The sequence below is a fragment of the Emydura macquarii genome, unplaced genomic scaffold (assembly GCF_026122565.2).
Source record: "Emydura macquarii macquarii isolate MOO-44397 ecotype Brisbane River unplaced genomic scaffold, CSIRO-AGI_Emac_v2 contig_18, whole genome shotgun sequence".
NCBI classification, from domain to species: Eukaryota; Metazoa; Chordata; order Testudines; family Chelidae; genus Emydura; species Emydura macquarii.
Genome location: NW_027130155.1, coordinates 1,542,932 through 1,561,818, shown reverse-complemented (window position 1 = coordinate 1,561,818; position 18,887 = coordinate 1,542,932). Strand labels below are relative to the sequence as shown.

The 18,887-nt window shown below is 38.5% G+C and overlaps 1 protein-coding gene across 1 annotated transcript in view; it reads left to right on the top strand.

Annotated features, from left to right (window-relative positions):
- Positions 1-18,887, top strand: part of RSRC1 (arginine and serine rich coiled-coil 1) — a 342,090-nt gene that overhangs the window by 319,110 nt on the left and 4,093 nt on the right. Inside the window, exons 8-9 of the mRNA XM_067532335.1 lie at positions 15,763-15,869; positions 17,122-17,268. Of these exons, the coding sequence (XP_067388436.1) occupies positions 15,763-15,869; positions 17,122-17,268 (254 nt within the window). The remainder of the gene's footprint in view (positions 1-15,762; positions 15,870-17,121; positions 17,269-18,887) is intronic.

Sequence of the window (18,887 nt, the reverse complement as noted above, 5' to 3'; positions counted from 1 at the left end):
TTTTTAGCACATTAAACTTGTTCATACATGTGCTGTAGCTAATGAAATGTCATAATAAGAAAACTAGGCACTTACAGACTTCATTCTGAATTCTGCCCTGATTTAAACAGTCATGTGATTCCATATGCATCAGGGAGTTGTTTGGGGCGTAAATCAACACAGAATGTTGCCCTTGATAAGGACAGAAAAATACTCAGACCATACCATTTCAGATGTTTACAACACACCGATCTGACCCCAAAATAAACACACTAGCATAACCAATAAAGCTATCTGACCTATCACATTTTTTAAAATTATGATTTATAACTTTTCATGACAATTTAAAAAATTAAACTGGAAGAATAAATAATAAAAAAAGAATAAAACTGCCTTTGAATTAACTTGGATTTGGTCAATTTTTCTTTGTAGAATTAGTTGGTGGGCTCACTCTAGTTCCTAGTGGCAAGGGCCCACGCCACAGAAACCATCATCATAGTAACCTCTCTTGCCGCAGTTTCAGAAAAGAGTTGCAGAATTTAATTGGAGGAGAGTGAACTATTCTTTTTCTTTAACAGTGATCCTTCCTGGGCAGCTTTGAAATACAGTGGCAGAGCAATGTGGAGAAGTTAGTGCTTGTTGCTGGTGCCATACTTTTTCTGCACACAGAAGATTGTCAGTTTTGCCCCTTTTCACAAGTACTTTCATTCGCCTAAAAGAAACCTCTTAAAGGAAGGAAAATAAAGGCAATCCTGGCATATGCTACGAGGGTAACAGTATCCTCCACGAGCTGTCAGTAGGGCTCTAACCTCAGATTTCCTGTGTTTTGGTGCTGGAAATCTTAAATTCAACCTCAGCTAATGCTTGTGATACCTGCATTCTGCCACATGTGGAAATTCAGTTGTCACTTAAAAACTGTGCACCTCCGATGCTTGGAATGCTTATTAGATACTTTCTTTGCTTGATAAACTATGTATGATCATGTCTCTCTCTACTGGCTGGTCCCAGTTTGCAAAGATCCCACTCCTCACTGGCAGCCAACAGAAACTTTAGCACAAAAGGAAGAATCTGTTGCTTAAAAGGTGAAATTCACCCTTGATACAGAGCCCTTTGCATCAGTTAAGTCCTGCATAGGAGATGTGTGGGGAGCCTATGACTGGAGTGGCCATTGCAGGGGGATATCTGTGCACAATCTACATGACACCTAAAGGGTTGTCGCACTATCCAAGAAGCAGAGTGGACTGGTTTAGATCAAAGCAATTTAAACCAATTGATGTGTGATATATTTATATATGATATAAATCATCAATTTTAATTGTTTTGCATTTGTACTTTTTAGTTATTTTTCTAAAGAAAAGTTGATTCTCATTGGTTGGAAGCCATTAAAACATTAATTTAAAACTAAATATAGCATTTACACTAAATTTGCTGATTCTTTTTGCTAACTAGGAGACTACATCATATCTATGTCTGTTTAAATAAGCAATTATACAACAACTTACATTTATTCAGATTCTTAATTTTCACATTTTTATTAGAAAATGGTGAATGATGCAATTATTTATTAGATGATTTATTTTTTACTTGTGATGCATGTCAAGCTCTGTTGGATGGACATTCAAATTCAATTAAAAATGCAATAGTATTTTATTTTATATTTGTTTAATTAACTAGAACTACCTTAAACGTACTGGATATATAAAAATAAAAGCTTACCAAAACATGTTTTGCATTTAAAACCAACTGATTTATTAAACAAGTGAAGTATTATTTGTAGTTCATGAATTGAACTGATTATTTCTAGTCACCATACCCTTCAAGAATTTAGAATTAGTAGATCTCATCCTCTCAAACTTAGTTTCTATGTATAGATTGAAAGAGGAAAACAAGCTTGCCTAATTTTTTCAATTCCCAGTTGGTTTCATAACTTTGAATGACCGAGTCATTGAACTGAACTAGTTGAATAAACTGAAATGAAGAAAATATTCTCTCTGCACCTCCAGAAGAGGCAACTGCTGTCAAAAACTGGTTTAGCACTTCAACAAATTGTGGTTGCAGGCGCTTAGCCAGTGACTTCCACCACTTTAGTGGTTTGACTCTCTTTAAAACTTGGCAGCAAATATGTATTACTTAGTATTATTTTTTGTATTTCATTTAAATTATATTAATAGTTTATATTACATAGGTTGTAAATTTTAGTTTTAAATAGGTTTATTTTTTTTAAAAGTAACCTGTATTTCATTTAAAATTTATAAAATCTGATTTAAATAAAAAATTCTGATTTAGATTTTAAAAAATCATTTCTTTTATTTTTTATTTTTTAATCATCGATTTTTATCCACCCTGCCCAGAAGGCCACAGTGGAGGCTTAAAGGAGTTGGCTTGGGGGAAGGAACATGGCATCTACATTTGAACAGACAAGTAATCCCAATGTCCTGTGAAACTGGGCCCCAATAGAAAATCCATTGAAGTTAATGGGAGCTTTTTCCATTGATCTCAATAGGCTTTCGATCAGGTCTCTGCTGCTGAGGGGCTGCAGCTGCTATTCCAATCCACAGGCTTGAATACTGGCTGCAGTAGATGGGGGTGAGCTGTATAGCTATCCCGTTCACTTGCCTCAGATTTGGATGGTGGATTTCACTTCTTGACACATTCACACTCTGTCTACCTAGACTACTATATTGGGATTTGCGGGTAGAATGGATTCAGCCTTGGTGCTGAATGCTCCAGGATTCATCCTCACTGATGACTCTTAGTGGGGGTTATTAAACGTGCATCCATGTTAGATCTATCACAGCCCACTCAAACAAGACAAAGAGCTCTGAAGGCAGCATCTTCAGCCCCCATGGGGAAAGGATTCTTTGCATTGTTCTGTAGCCACTTCAGCTTACTCGGAAGTGATGTTTGAAATGACTTTGTGACCACATACATAAATAGTATGAACACCTGCCAAACTTCTAGCTTTTAGTAGGGTGAATAGAACTCAGGACCTTCATCTCTAAATACTCAAATACTCAGATCTATACCACTTGCGCTAAAGGAGAATTTGCACTAGTTGAAACTAATGTAAATGCTTCTCTTGTCTTTTTAGGCCACTTACTAGAATATATAGAATCACAAATACCAGAGCAAGTCTGATTCTGTCAGAGGTAGCCATGGTGCACTTACATTACAGCCAATACATGATATTGATGTTTATGTTCATTGGGAGTGACTTCCAATCCTCTGCCAGTAGCAGAGACTAACCAAGGCCAGGCTGATAATAGGAATTAAAAGGAGAAAAACAATATGCACCTTTGGTACTTCCTTGTTTTTTTTTGTTGGTTTATCTCATAACTTATTTTCACAATGAAATCCAAAGTTCATATAATTTAGAGATGGCAAAGATGCAGTAGGTCAGCCAAACCTGCCTCCAGTGCGGGATTTTTTCCTTATTGTTCTAGTACTTTTGTCTAGTCTAGTTTACAATGTTTTTATTTGCCCAGTGTGACTGACTAAAATGATTTTAATTCATGTAGTTGTGCCTTTCTTCCCCAAGTGATCGAGATAAAACTTCAAATTTCTTGACTTACATTGGATTGCACTACAAGCTTATTGTCTTCATACTATACCATTTTTGCGTTGTACTTTGAGGAAGCTTTGCATTGATTCAGTAAGCATATGTGGTATTCAAAAGACCTGTAAATTTGAAAATCACTTATCTATCTGCAATTTCTGTTTTCCATGGATGTTCCAAATAACAGCTAAGATTTTACTGTAACTAAAAGCAGGGGAGAAATATTTTTCTGTATTTTGTCAGTGTGTTTATTTAATTCATTTGACAGCACTTTGTTTATGCTCAATTTCACAGTTTCTCCTTTGCTGAAAAGACACTTATTAAGCAAAAGGAGAGCAGAAAAAACCTTAAAATGTTGTTCTAAAACTATTTCAGACCATATTATTTAATGTGTACTCTATTAGAAAACCGATTATTTTAATTAGTCAATTAAAAACTGTCTCTTTAAATATGTAACAGGTGGTTAAACATGAAGAGATATAAACAAACTCCACCAGAATACACTGAAATTGCATTATTCTTCAGTCATAAGCATTTGAACAATCATTAAATATATATATATATGAGAGAGAGACTCAAATCATATGCTTAAAAATAATATAGATAGATATAGATATCAATAACATTTTATTAAATTAAAAGCAGATTTTTGGATGGTTTACAACACAATAATTTTCAGGATTTGGGTTTTGTTACCTTTAAAATTCCAGGCAGCATTTAGGGAACTACTTTGTTTTTAAAAATAAACAAAAATAATCTATACAGGTGTACTGTGTGCTTGGATTGCAGCAAAGTGGGTTTTTCTTCTCATTCTCCAGCATTTATTATTTGAAGTGTAGTATTTCAGTATGCTTTTTTAAATGTGACCTTAATGAAGGCATATTTTTGGTGGGTTTCTTTTGGGGGAACTCATTTTCATACAAATTTAGTCACTATGAAAATAACACATTACTTATATTATGCATGTCTCTGTGGCAGTATAGTAAGAATAAAATATCAGTTGAATCATCTTTACTATATGGTATTTACAGTAAAATCATAAATTATTTTAGATAAATAAGGCAATGACTTTATATTACTATAAAATTAGGTTTACTAAATACTAGTCTAATTGAACTAATTTTAAGGTAAAAAGCATGAAATAGAGAATATTTTTAAATTACGTATCTATTAAAGATAAGGTTAGTTCTTTTGGTGTTTTGCTTCTGCCTGTGTGAAGTCCTGGTACTTGTGGTCTGACTTACCTTGTAGGATATTGCCACCTGCTGTTTTTAGTAGAATATTGCCACAATATTTGTATTGCATTGATTTACAGATGTACTCCATGTGGCTTGAGCAGACATATTGAAACAAAAGCTCATCACATGAAAGGCTTCCCAATCATATACAGTTTTATTAAATACTATTCTGCATATGTGTCTGACTCTCTATCCTTGGTAATAAACCAAAAGGACAAACTCGTAAAAATTAGTGTAATTGTAATTCTCATAGAAAGAATAGCTTATTTATAAAAAATGGCATCAACAATCATTAATACAATATTTAGTTTTCTATTTTCAGTATAACCAGAGTAAAAGGACTTGCTCTGCTATGAGTTAGTATTGATTTTTTTTTGTCTGTAGTCTCTTAGCTTTCTTACTCCATTATTTTTCATTTTATTATGAAATATATATCCTTTTTACTGACATCTGACAAACAGCATATATATGGAAGTCATTTTACCTACCAAAAATGTGTTTGTCAAAAATATCATACACTAATGGATTATGTTTTCTTCATGTCCATTTTCACCAAGTTAATGTCACTGATGAAATTCCAAAAACATTCAGTGATTTTGTTCTCTTAGTAACTTGTCATTAGTTTCATATCTGATTCATGTTAAATACTATAAAAGGCTAGGTAGTAATGGTGGATTTTGTGTGTTAAAAGAATTGAGCAACTGAACCTTAAAAATCTATATTCATCTCCTTTCCCCTGATGTCTATCTAATCTGTTGATCTAGGTTTTGATATTGTGCCCATCACAATGGTATCTGAACTTAGCATCCCTTCTGATTTATTTCTGTGCCATCAGGGTCAGCTACACCCAAAGGAGAATGACTTCCCTTCTTTCAAGGAGGGCATTAATGTTTGCTTGTTCATCCTTCCATAAGGGTGTTCTGCCTAAGATAGCTGTTGCAAGGTGCTGGGCTCTCCAGCCTTGATCCAATAAAGCATTTAAGCATATGCTTAATTTTAAGCAGGTGGTTTGTCCCATTAAAGTCTGTAGGACTAATTGTATGCTTAAAGTTTAATATGTACTTAAGTGTTTTGCTGAATCTGGGCCAGAGTGCTAGATCAGAGGGCTGAACAGAACTGAGACCTTAATGACCAATCACAGCCATTTAGATGTCCTTCTTGGGGAGGGTGCCTGGTAGATGTACTGGATCAGGGCATCTCTCAGATGTGCTAGCCAACCATCACTATCCATTTTTGGAATTACACTAAGCAGCAGCAAGCTTCCTTGCAGAGAGAGCGATTGTAGGTATTTTGCATCACTGTGATCTATCTCTGGGCAGATTTTCTTCTACTAGAAGCTTTCATCCTGGTTCTGCCAGCAGTGAATCAAACCTTTTAAATTTATTATGACTTTGGGTTTATGTCACCATTGATATGGTGTTTACTCATTATTGCCAGTGTTTATTTCAATTGATCTCCAAACTAAAGTGAGAATACAGCATTCTTATTTATTAAAATTAAGATATAAGGGAATGAGTATGGTTTAGTCTTTCTAAGATGATAGTGCCTTATTCTATATTTTTTCAATTATCAAAAGAAAGTAAAAAAAATCTCATACATATGTTCAATCAGATTATTAAAACGGCAGATAGGAAAGCAATACTTGACAGAATACGGCTACACAATTGCTTTTCAGGTACAATGTTTTATTTACTGATCCATATTCAGCAATTAATGTATAGCTTTATGAATATTTGGCATGAGCAATATGTTGTTCCCCTCTCCTTTCCCTTGTCTTTTCATTCATCTTATCCTCTCCTAAGTAAGACCTACCCCAAACTTTTTTTAAAAAGGAAAAATTATGGAACTAACATGACACTTTCAGGCCTTCTTATTGTTTACTCTGCTTGTACTTTATACCCTTTTTCCTCTATCTTTTGTCTGACTCGTCTGTTTTTTTTAAGCTCTTCATGGCATGAACTGTTTGTTCCTAGCACAATGTGGCCACATTCTTGGCTGGTCCCGTGACACTATTGTAATAAACATAATAATCACTATCAGAAGTATATGAAATCAGAGATCAGTTACAATATTAACAGAAAATGAAAATAATTACATTGGTGGGACCAAAGCTGTACCGTCACTGCAGTTGCCCATGGAACCAGCTGGAGAGGATTAGGTGATCTGTGAGATTAGCCATGAGTATAGCAGAAGCAGAAAATGAGACAGACACCAGCACAAATGCTGTTTTCAGATGTTAATGTAAATGAAAAGCCCAAGCTACCCATTATTTTAGACAGAACGTTTTTGTTGCACAAGCTGTCAATGAAAACAAGGTTGTTGTAAAATTAGTATGATATATCTCTATAAAGAATATCAGGGTATTTGACAGCTACAGAAATTTCTTTGCTCAATAATCATCAAAATATTGTTTGAAGTGAGTTTTTTTTTTTTATTGTTTGCACATGTGGACAGAGGTTATAATTTTTTATTTTCTTTATGCAAAATATAATGCAATCTTGTATAGCATAGGTGGCATATATCTGGATTTAGAATTTCACATGAACAACAGAAAGTATTTGGCACATCATTGTCTTGTATTTTATTTGTTTCAATCTTGTTGCTCTCCTAGAATTTTTCTGATTTCAAACATGTAGTTTCTGTAGAACGTGAAGTTTAAATATTAGGTATGAGTTCACAGATTAAGTTGCTGCTTAACATTTTGTGTCTTGTCCGCAATATGAGAATCCACTTTCCCCATCTGCACTGGCCAAGTTACCTGAAGCCTGAAAAGGGTCAAATTTATAGTCTGCACTCACCTTTACCCTGGCTTTTGGGAGTCCATTGCAGTTTATTAAATACAAAAATTCTCCACTCCAGAGTAAAGGATTATAACCAAAACATTAAAAATAATCATACACAGATTATGGGAAGGAAAAGCAAAGCAGCAGGACCTTTTGAGACACAGACTTCTTACAAACATCAAGAAGCATGCTTTCAATCCCAAAAGGGGCGTTTCTTGTGCATAGCTGCAGCTTTCTCACCACATCAGAGCAGACCCAAGTTTTATCTTCAGTCATGGTTACCGGTGACCTGTTCTATCTCTTTAAAAAAAAATCTCCATTCTGGACTTGGCCATTCGTATCCTTTGTCCATGAATATACAGAGTCAATTATGTTCTGAAACAAGAGTGGGCAGTGTAGTACCCTGTGACTCCACTTCTGAGTCTTCCTTATAATAAAGGAATTTCAACAAGTTCCTGCTTTTAAGGCACACTTTAATATCACTAAACATTTTTCTAGAGCAAGAGGATTCTTTCTCTGGTATAGGTTTTTGGTTATGGGCTGTGAGAGACGTGGTGAATGTCATAGCTCCATAACAAGCTGATACAACTCACCTGAATGAAAGACTGCAGATAATTTTAAGAAACACTTTCAGCAAATAATTATACAGTACATTGAGCTAAAGATATTTACCACAGCAAATCTTCCCTCAATGGAAGCAAGGCTTACCAAGCAGTTTCGATACTTCTCAATACTTACTCTGAGGAAAGATCCTAGTGGTCTTACCTATTTCTAATGGTAATCCCATGAGCCAATGTATCTAACTTAGGTCATAGCTCATTTCTCTTATACATTTTTAGTATTTTACAAATATTCATGTGACTAAATTGATATTTTGTCCAAAGTATGGTTAACTATTATGAAGTTTACAAGCAAACTTCAGAGCTATCTAATGCATCATAAAAATGGTACTGTTTCATTTTACATGATCTTTTGCTCAGGTCTGATTCCCAATCCCTTTTCTTAAGTACTAGTTTTGAGACGTTAGTGTGTTGATAAATATGGATTTGTACTAGACTATTAAGAATCTCACATTAGAATCCTCCTTTGGTTTCCTGTCCCATCTTTCTTGGTGGCCAGCAATATGTCTTAAAGGAGAACTGAAGAAACATTTACCTGACAAAACCTGACTTGTGCTTTTTGAGTATCCTTTGTTATAATTAATATCGGTAATGCCTAATATGTAACAGTGATCTGCATTTCTTTCATTAAGAACAAATCCTGAACTGGGCAGTTACATAAAGGAAGATCCGATTTTATATTATTTTTTGTAAAATATGCATACATTTTAAAGCCTCAAAATTCAATAAAGCCTCCTAATATTGCAGGACCAGTTTTACTCCCACAAGTAAACAAGCATGCAAAATTGCTACTGTAATTATTTGTCCACACAGCCACACCTATTTAGACACCTGACTATCTTATTTCCATGTGTATATATAATAAAACATTCTGGATCTATATAGAGGTAAGTTTTACTATCAAGTACAAGACAACTCTTAAGTATGTTGGCTAAATTCATCAAATAAATTAACACTGATGATAACTTTAACTAATTATAGAGGTTACCATGGGAGGTGGAACAGAGGTGGTTGATGTTCAGAGGATTGTGCCACTGTTAAAGCAAAATTTACATTAGTATTAGCAGTAGTATTTTTCCACTGCCAGGATCTTGATTGGCAAAGGAGTTTTATCTGTATTGTGAAGTGACTATTTCAAATGAGAATGCACTTTTGCAGCTTTTATAGACGTGTAGAATCGTAGGAATGGTTGGGACCTTGAGAGGTTATCTAATCCGATCCCCTGCACTTATGGAAGGACTAAGTATTATCTAGACCATCCCTGACAGGTGTTTGTCTAACCTGCACTTAAAAATCTCCAGTGATGGCTTTGTGATGCCATGATATAAAAATGTAGCAATCAGAAGACAATGTCACAAAATGTCATATCGGCAAACAGCAGCTTGAGCCTAGCTCTAATTGCAAAGTGCTCTTCAAGGCATAATGTTCTTATGCACTGCTCAGATCTTTTTGAAACTTATAAATGAAGGCGCTTTTTCAACTTGTCATGAATAAGACCAAAATGTATTCACATTACTTCTCTGGGAACAATGAAGAAACGTTCTGAAAAACAAAATTCTTCAAGTGTTGGACTTTGTGTGTATTCCACTACACATGCACTCCACGTGCCTAGAGTAGGAGACTTTTGAAATCCGTGTAGTCTGCACATGCCCTCTGCTCACCCTGTGCCTTCGACTGAGGAAATAAAGAGGGGGCAGACTGACCGCCTCTCCAGTTCCTTCTCACCACCATATGGTCCAGGTCAGAACCTCCAATGTTCAAAGCTTCAGCTTTCTCTTTTATCTGTGAATATATTTAGATATCTGTAAATATTTTTATATTCTAGAGTTTTAAAGTTTTTATCTGATAGCTTTAGTGTTTTATAGTTAGTTCATCTCCCCAACCTGGGGAAACACCCGTCTCGCCCCATACCCTGTTTGTGTACTGGACTATTTCCAGGCTTCAAAATTTGTGCTTCCTGCCTGCAATCCTTTTTGCTCAGCTATGACCACCAATTCTGCTTGTACTGCCTCAGGAAGCCCACATTGCAGCAATGGGAGATTCTGAACAGCTAATGAACTGTTATGCCCTTCTCCTCCTCCAAGATACATCTTCCTGGTCAGAAACCTGGGCCAGCTTGGGACCAACCACCACCTCAGAACTGTTGATACTCCATGCCTTGGGGATCACTGCAACCCCCATTCAACCAATCCTATTGGCCATATTGGGACCATGGGACCAGTATTATCCTGCAGAGTCGGTCTGGTCTGCTAGGGAGTCACTTCCCCCTTTCAGGGGACAACCAAGCTTCCCTGGATCCTACTGAGGAGTATGTGCTGGATCCAGCAGGTCCAGTAGATCCAGTAGATCCAATAAGATTGCCGTCTTCATCGCCCAATGAGGCAGTGACTCTAATGTCTCCATCCCCCATGAATGACCATATAAGCAATTCCAAGAACTCCTTCGCAGAATTGCAGGGGAACTGCAGATTCCTCTTAAGGAGGTTCAAGATCCTCAACACAAACTCCTGAACATCCTTCAGTCCTCTAGGTCCAGTTAACAAAGCCATTCTGGAGCCAGTTTAGAGTGGTCTGGCATATCACAGCTAACTGCATCTCTACCCATAAGAGAGTAGAAAAACGGTACTATGTCCCAGCCAACAGGGCTGAATTTCTGTTCTCTCACCCTGCTTTTAATTCTTTAGTGGTCTAAGCCACCACAGAGAGAGCTAGGCAGCAACACTCCTGATCTAGCCTGACTTATAAAGAGGACAGGTGTCTCAACTTTATTGGGAAGGGAGGTCTTTATTTCTTTCAGCTTCCCACTCAGGATAGTCAATTACTGAGCACTACTTGCTAAGTACAACTTCCTGAACTATTCAAAATTCGCAGACTTTATTGACAATCTCCCATGACAGGACAGAGCTCATTTCCAAGCTGTCATAGAAGAAGGTAAAATGGTTGCCAGTACCATTCTCCAATCAGCAGTAGATGTGGCTAATACATCTGAACCAATGGCTACTGCCATCATGATGCACAGGGAATCATGGCTCCGTGTTTCGGGGTTTCGAGGGAGGTCTAGAACACCATTAAGGACCTTCCCTCCTTTCCTTCGATGAGACTCTGCTGTTTAATCAGAAGATGGATGAGTCCTTACACATTTTAGCAGACTCCAGGACCACCCTCCTCTTCCTGGAAATATATACAACTGCCCTGAAGAGAAAATTCCACTGGCAACAATACAAGCCTAGACTGATGGCTCAACGGTGCTTCCACCAGAGATATTATAAGCCACCCCATAAAAGGCAGGGAAATCCAAAGACCCGCTTTCCCCACACTTTTCTGCAGTGGTTTCCTCAGTCCAGTCCCAGCCCTTGGCTAAATGTTATTTTTGACTGGAGCTCGAGAGCTGCAAACCACGGAGTTCAACACCTCCCAACTCCCACACACCCTTTGGGGGTCATCTAACACTCTTTTTCAACACCTGGAGCGCAATAACAAGAGACAGATGGGTGCTTAGTGTCATCCATTCAGGTTATACAATAGAGTTTGCACCTTTACCCTCTCCAAAACCCTTTCCCCACCTTGTTGCAGGGGTCACTCTTGCAGGAACAGTCTCAAACAAGAAGTGGAATCTCTTACAAAACTGAGCAATAAAACACATTCCTCTTCAGTACAAAGGGAGCAATTTTTGCTCAATATGTTTCCTAGTCCCAAAAAGAAAGGGAATTGGAAACTCATTCTCAATCTCCATCATCTCAACCACTTTATTTGCAAACTCAAGTTCTGCATGAGCACATTGACATCTATAATTCCATCCCTGGAAAAAGACATATGGTTTATGGACACCTACTTTCACATGGACATTCACCCCACTCACCAACACTTTCTCAGATTCATAGTTGGCTCCAACCACTTTCAGTACAGAGTATTCCCTTTCAGCATTGCTACTGCCCCCAGGGTCTTTACAAAGCTGTTCTCTATATAGGACACATGGTGGTTTCACCATATTCCCCTGCCTCAATGATTGGTTCCTTATCACCAGGTCATGCCAAGAGACCCAGGTGTCAGCTTTGACAGTGCTACAACTCCTCTGCCCTCTGGGGGTCAACATAAATGCTGAAAAATCTGTTCTTATCCCTACACAGACTTTGGATTTCATTGGGATGTCCTTAAATTCCATCCCGGAAAGGGCTTACTTGCCAAGAGACAGGTTTCAGGCTATGAATGTTATCACTTATGTCACACCTTTTGCAAGACTCCACCTTTATTGCCTGTAAGCCTGGCTTCACACTGTGTACTTTCCAAACTGACTCTCCATGAGCACCATAGTGACCATTTCCACTAAAGTGATATCGGCCCTGTCATGGTGAAAGAATCCCCATCAGGTTTGTGTCAGCATTCCCTTCCTCACCTCTGTACCATACAGGACAGTCACTACTGATACATTTCTGGTTTGGGAGCTCACACGGACAGCAGGTACAGCTCAAAGCACCTAGATACCCCAAGAGTCCAGAATGCACATCAATGTTCTAGAGCTACAAGCAGTTCAAAGGGCTTACAAAACTCTTCTCCCATTTATTCAAGATCCCCATGCCTTCATAATATCAGACAAAATCATGACTGTCTTTTACATCCACAAACAAGGAGGAATGAGATCCACCCCAACCTCCCTGTGTGCAGAAGCAGTTGGTCTGTGGAACTGGTGCATCAGCAATCATTACCCTGTCCCAGTCTACTTCCAGGAAAGCAGAATGTGCCTGCACAGTTTCTCAACCTTTTTGATACCAGGAACTGGCTTGCTGCCTTTCTAAACTGTGACAGGGAGACTGGGCCAGCCCTAAACCAAATGGTACTCCAGGCGAGGAGTGTCTTTGGCACACACACCCTCTATTTGTTAAACCTTTTAATACCTACTTTTTTATTGCATTTGTAGCCTATTTCACAACTTTAATTCATGATTTGCATGCATGATTTATCCCTGTCATACAAGACGATGAATTTGTACTCCAGGTTCTGTAAATCTGTATTTATTTGTGCCATATATAAGCAGATATACCTATGAGGGCATGGCTGACAACATTCTAGGAGTTTTGAGGAAATGTAGTTCTCAGAAAGTTTGGAAGAATCCACAAGATTCAGAGGTCCAGAACACTTTAGGAGGTTAGAGAAAAATGAATCCACATACAGAATACCTAAAACATTTTTTTCAAACATTCTGTTTTCCCTTTTGTCGCTAACAACAAAAACAGTATCCGAAGCCCAGTTCCTCCCAAGCCCAGAATCCCAGGCAGTTGCCTGGGTTGCCTGCCCCTAAATCTGACCCTATAGGGACATTTTAGGGACTGGTGCCGATCCACGAACTGGTTGTTGAAAAACAGTGTTGGCGGACTCTCTCAGCAGACACTTTGCTGTCTATTGCAAGCGGGAGCTTCACGACTGTGTGGTGAACAATATTTTTGCTCTGTGGGGGACCCCCACTGGAGATCTGTTTGCTTGGGAGTGCAACATACACTGTTCCAGAGGAGCCTTGGATAGCTACTCACAGGGCGACGCTCTATTTCTTCCATGGTCAGATCATCTGAACTGTGCCTTCCCTCCATTGCCACTCCAGTCTTGAGTTTTGCGCAGTATTCAGCAGGACAGGGCATAAGTCATTCTCATTGCCTGCAACTGGCCCAGACAGTTTTGGTTCCCAAACCTCCTATGTATGTCATCTTGGGCACCAATCATTATTCCTACATTTCCCGATCTCCTGACTCAGGGAAGCTGCAAGATCGGGCATCCTAACCCATGTTCGCTTCATCTCAGAGCCTGGTTTCTGGACAGGCATCTTAGAGCAATCTGGTTCTGGTTCATAGAGCAATCATGTCTGTAAGCTGTACAGAACATCCTTTCTAATAGTAGTTAGGATTCCACAAGGAAATGTTACCTAGCCAAGTGAAGAGTTACTCTGTGCAGATGCATCAAAAATTTGTTTCTCCAGAAGCTTCAGTTATTCCTTTCATTCTAGACTATATTCTTTCCTGGAAGACCACTAGTTTGTCTGTCAGTTCCTTTTGGGTCCACTCAGCAGCCATCAGTGCATGCCATCTGCCTTCACAGGGCTACTAGATCTTTTGCACACCCTCTGATGAGCAGTTTCTGGAAAGGCCTAATCAGAACTTTTCCACCTATAAAAAAGCCTACTCCGCCATGGGACTTGAACCATGTTCTCTTGGTACTTACTAAGCCTCCTTTTGAACCATTAGCTTCTTGTTCCATGTTTTTCCTATCCAAGAAGGTCACATTCCTGGTAGCCATCGCCTTAGACGGTTGGTGAGCCTGGGGCATTGATGGTGGATCCTCCTTACACTATTTCTTAAGAACAAAGTTTCATTATCTTTACACCCTAAATTCACTCCCAAAATAGTCTGAGATTCACCTGAACCAATCTATTCACTAACCTGTGTTCCTCCCAAAACCTCATGCATCCTCAGAAGAAAGGAGGCTCGACATTCAGCAAGACTTAGTTTTTTACTTTCAGAGAACGAAAACAATAAGGAAAACCCATATCAGGAATTAGGCTATATTCTCTCAAAGAATCTCATAATGGATCTAGGGCTGTATTTTGCTCTGCTATCAGCTGTCTGATCTTCCCTCTCCTTCTGGGGTAAGAGCTCATTCCACAAGAGCACAAGCAACATCTATGGCATCACTTCAAGAGGTGTGTCTACTTGGTACTCGTAAGGCAGCTACGTGGAGCTAAGTTCACACATTTGCTAGACACTTACGCCTTGGTACAGGACTTCTAACCCATGTCCACTTCATTTGTTGAAACAGCAGTCCTTTTGTTCGGATCTGCCATTTATGACCTCACAACGACCTCGTTTGAGTACTGCTTGTCAGTCACCTGCAGTGGAATACACATAGGGACCAGCACTTGAAGAAGAGAAAGTTACTTACCTTATAGTAACTGGAGGATCTTCAAAATGTGTGGTACCTATCCATATGCAACTTCCTGCCCTCCTTCCCTTCTGCTTCAGATTTTCCCTGATTCATGGTGGATAAGGAACTGGAGGGATGGTTGGTCCATGCTCTACCCTTTATCTCCTTGGTTGGAGGCATGAGGTGAACCAGGACACATGTGCAGACCAACGAACATTGCTTCCAAAATTCTTTGGCTCTGAGCGCATGGAGTGCATGTGTACACATATGATATACAGATAGGGATCTCACATCTCGAAGAAGTTCCTGTTACTATAAGGTAAGTAACTTTCTCTTTTAACTGACAGTTGTTACAAATCCACACTATTCAAGAATCCCTGGTTTTTCCAATCCATCCACACACTGCAGTCACTGTTATTATGTAAGAGATTTAGTAGCAAATTTTTATGTCAGCATCATGAATGACATCATACATTGAGCAGTTACAGTTTATATCACTCTTCTTGTTCTTAATAAAGCAGGAATGTTTCTTTGTAACAGACTATTTTAGCTTGCAATTGAAGGTTTTTTTCTTAGTACACATTTCATAAGTAGTAAAATATCTTCAGAGAGTATTGCTTAGGCACAGTACTGATCATAACCTTACACTAAAATATACTAATATTATACCCTCTTTTGTAGACCAAGCCACCCTGGTAGAACAAGTGAAACGAGTAAAAGAAATTGAAGCTATTGAATGTGACTCTTTTGTTCCACAGACATTCAGATCAAGTAAAGAAGTCAAAAAGGTAAGTTGTCAGTAACCTATCTTTGTGTATGACCCCTTGGGTGCCAGGTAAAAGCTTCTGCAGTAATGCAGTTGCCATTGACATGTCATGCTGGCAATCCTAACTCCCAGTATCAGAGTTCAAACGTGTGCATAGATACTTTAATTGATGTTGAAGTAAGGATGAGTGACAGGACTGGAAGTTTGTGAGAGTTTAGAATGAGGTGAAATATATTGTCGAAATGGCAAGATGGTCAAAGCCATGCTTAGCACTTTGGGTTTTTAGAACATTTTTTAAAAAAGTCAATATGTCAGAACATAAAGGTTTAAAGAAAAAGGAAGAGGAAGGGATTAGAGGAATCATAATGCAAAAGTAATAAATAGTTATATCAAAGGATTTTTAAAGCTAGACTCCTAAAAATATATTTATGAACTAAAATAAAAGTGGTCTGATGTTGAGAGGGCTCCTCAACTCTGAAAGTCAGGCCACTCTTATTTCAGTGCCTAAATATGACTTAAGACATCCAGGTTTGAAAGTTGTGAGCTAACTCTGGCCATTGAAGCTATGTATATACTACAAGTGCTACAGCGGCATAGCTGAAGCTATGCCTCATAGCACTGTAGTGTAGATGCTTCCTATGTTGAGGGGAAAAACCCCTTCTGTAGTTAATCGACCTCTGAGAGGCAATAGCTAGGTCAATAGAAGAATTCTGCTGTCAACTTAACTGTGTCTACACTGTTATGTCAACCTAACTGCAGTGCTCAGAGTGCAAAATTTTTCACAGCCCTAAGCAACATAGATTGGTCTAATATTTGTTAGACCAGGCTTCAGTCTTTGTTCAGAAACCACACACCCCTTTGTAAGAGGAAGTGCATAAGAAAAGGGTGTTCCACTGGGACAGTGGAATGTTTTTAATCATCACTGAGTGTTCCACTGAAAAGAGTGCAATTATTGTCTTTCCAAGTATATGCTTACTTTAAAAGGTTCACACAATTTTTGAACAAATGTGCTCTATGAAACAAAATTGCAGCTCTACTCTTTCACTTCCCTACTTGGCATTGCTGCTCTCTCACTTCATATTACCAGTCTTCCATGCCCAGGCAGTTCCTGATATCCATTTTGAAGAGTATGAAGATAATGATTATTGTGTGGATTAGTTAGTTAATGGATGTAATCTGAGCATGTTAAGAAGTTGAGTGCAATGATTGGGAGTTTATCAGGAACAGTATTCTACAAGCTTGGTAGCCTCCAAATGTGCTTTTTTTCCTTTTAGTCAACAGAACCTGGTGAACTAAAATGTGAACCTGCAACTGTAGAAGTGGGAATTGTCAATTTGTCTAATACCGAAAAAGAAATAGCACCTGGCAACATTCCTACTGCCATCAAGTACCAAGATGATAACTCTTTAGCACATCTAAATGTAAGAGTGTTGATATTTATTGCATCTTTGAAATAACAGTCTAATAGGTGGAGTCAAGGTTAGATGACATAATAGTTTTGCAGTGTTGCTTGTCAAAGATTCTAGGTTCAAAAGACTATTTACTGATGAGCTCACCATGGCTGGAAAAGGATCACACAACTCACATAATCTAAAATAGAGAAGTGTTAGAAAATGGGCCCAACAAGGTTCTGAGTGAAAGTGAAATTTTAAAGTGAATGAGTGACAGTCTGCATTTAAAAAAACAACAACAATCTTTTAACTTACATTTATCCAGAATGTTTATATTACTGCTGTTACATGACCCTGTGTGGTAAAACAGAGAGACATCACCAGAGAATGGCAGAAGCGGTAGCAGCTTTAGAGGAAAAACCATAGAAAGGGTGTGATGAAAATATGGGAGAAAATATAAGATTCCAGAGAGAAAAGTATGGTCCACCCCATTTGAAAAGTTACCTCTGTTGAGTAATAATTAGAGCAATCTCTTTGGACTGCTTCTTCATGAATTATTTGATCACTGTTTTTTTAACCCATAAAATAAGTTTTCCATCTAAATTGTGTCCAGTTAATATACAATATAAAAAGAGAGAGCAGTAAATACACAAATTGGATTGTGTTCAACAAATGGATGAATCAGTGTCCTCAAAAAAAATTCCTAAATTTTCAGAGTTGGATAGAGATTTCCCAACACCATTAATGCAATGGAATTTATTTAAGTCCCTATGCAAATCTATGAAAATTCAATGGAAATTGTTTTAAATTTTCTGTGGTTTGATAGCTAGTGAACCACTGTGATTTAGAATATGCTTACACTGTAATGTAAGCCCAGTGTTAGTGGGACTCAAGTCTACAGACCTTGGATTTGTTGTGTGGATTAGTTTATTACACATCTTGAGCATCCACCTTCATTGGTGACTATAGGTGTACAATTTCTGGAGCCAGGCCCCAAACCTGGACTCTTGTGTCCACACTGTAGTACACAGACCTATATCAAACTATCATATTCCAGGCTTCCTTCTGCCCTCCCCAGCGGTGGCCACTTTAGCCCTTGGTTCGTGGTGCAGTGTGGGAAAACTTGACTTTCCACGCTGCATGTTACAGAAAGCTGTCACAGCCCACCACCGCCTCCTGCCTAGCCATCTTTTGGGGCTGCATGCTCCCAGAAACCAGAGCTAGCAACATGGAGAAGTCACCATTTGAGGAGCTTCTCTTGCTTGGTTTTGGACTCCTCGTTCAGGAAACAGGCCGAGCATCCATGAGAAGCTAGTGGACATTCTGTGGGTGTTTTCTGACTATTGAAGGCACCTGTTGGAAGAAGAAGACGATACAGATGTGGAAGACTCAAACTGACTGATGCTGCTCATGACTCTTACTGTAGCTGCTGATCCCACCTCTATGTAGACTGGTGCTTCTGAAGCAGGGCCACAAGTGCAGACTGATGAGGGATGACCAATAGTGTCTCCAGAATTTCCACATGAAGAAAGCTAAATTTCTGGAGCTATGTAAGTGGCTTGCGTAATCTCCAGTATCAGGACACATGCATGAGGGTGGCCATACTAGTCCAAATGTAGGTTGCTATAACTGTCTGGAAGCTGGCTGCT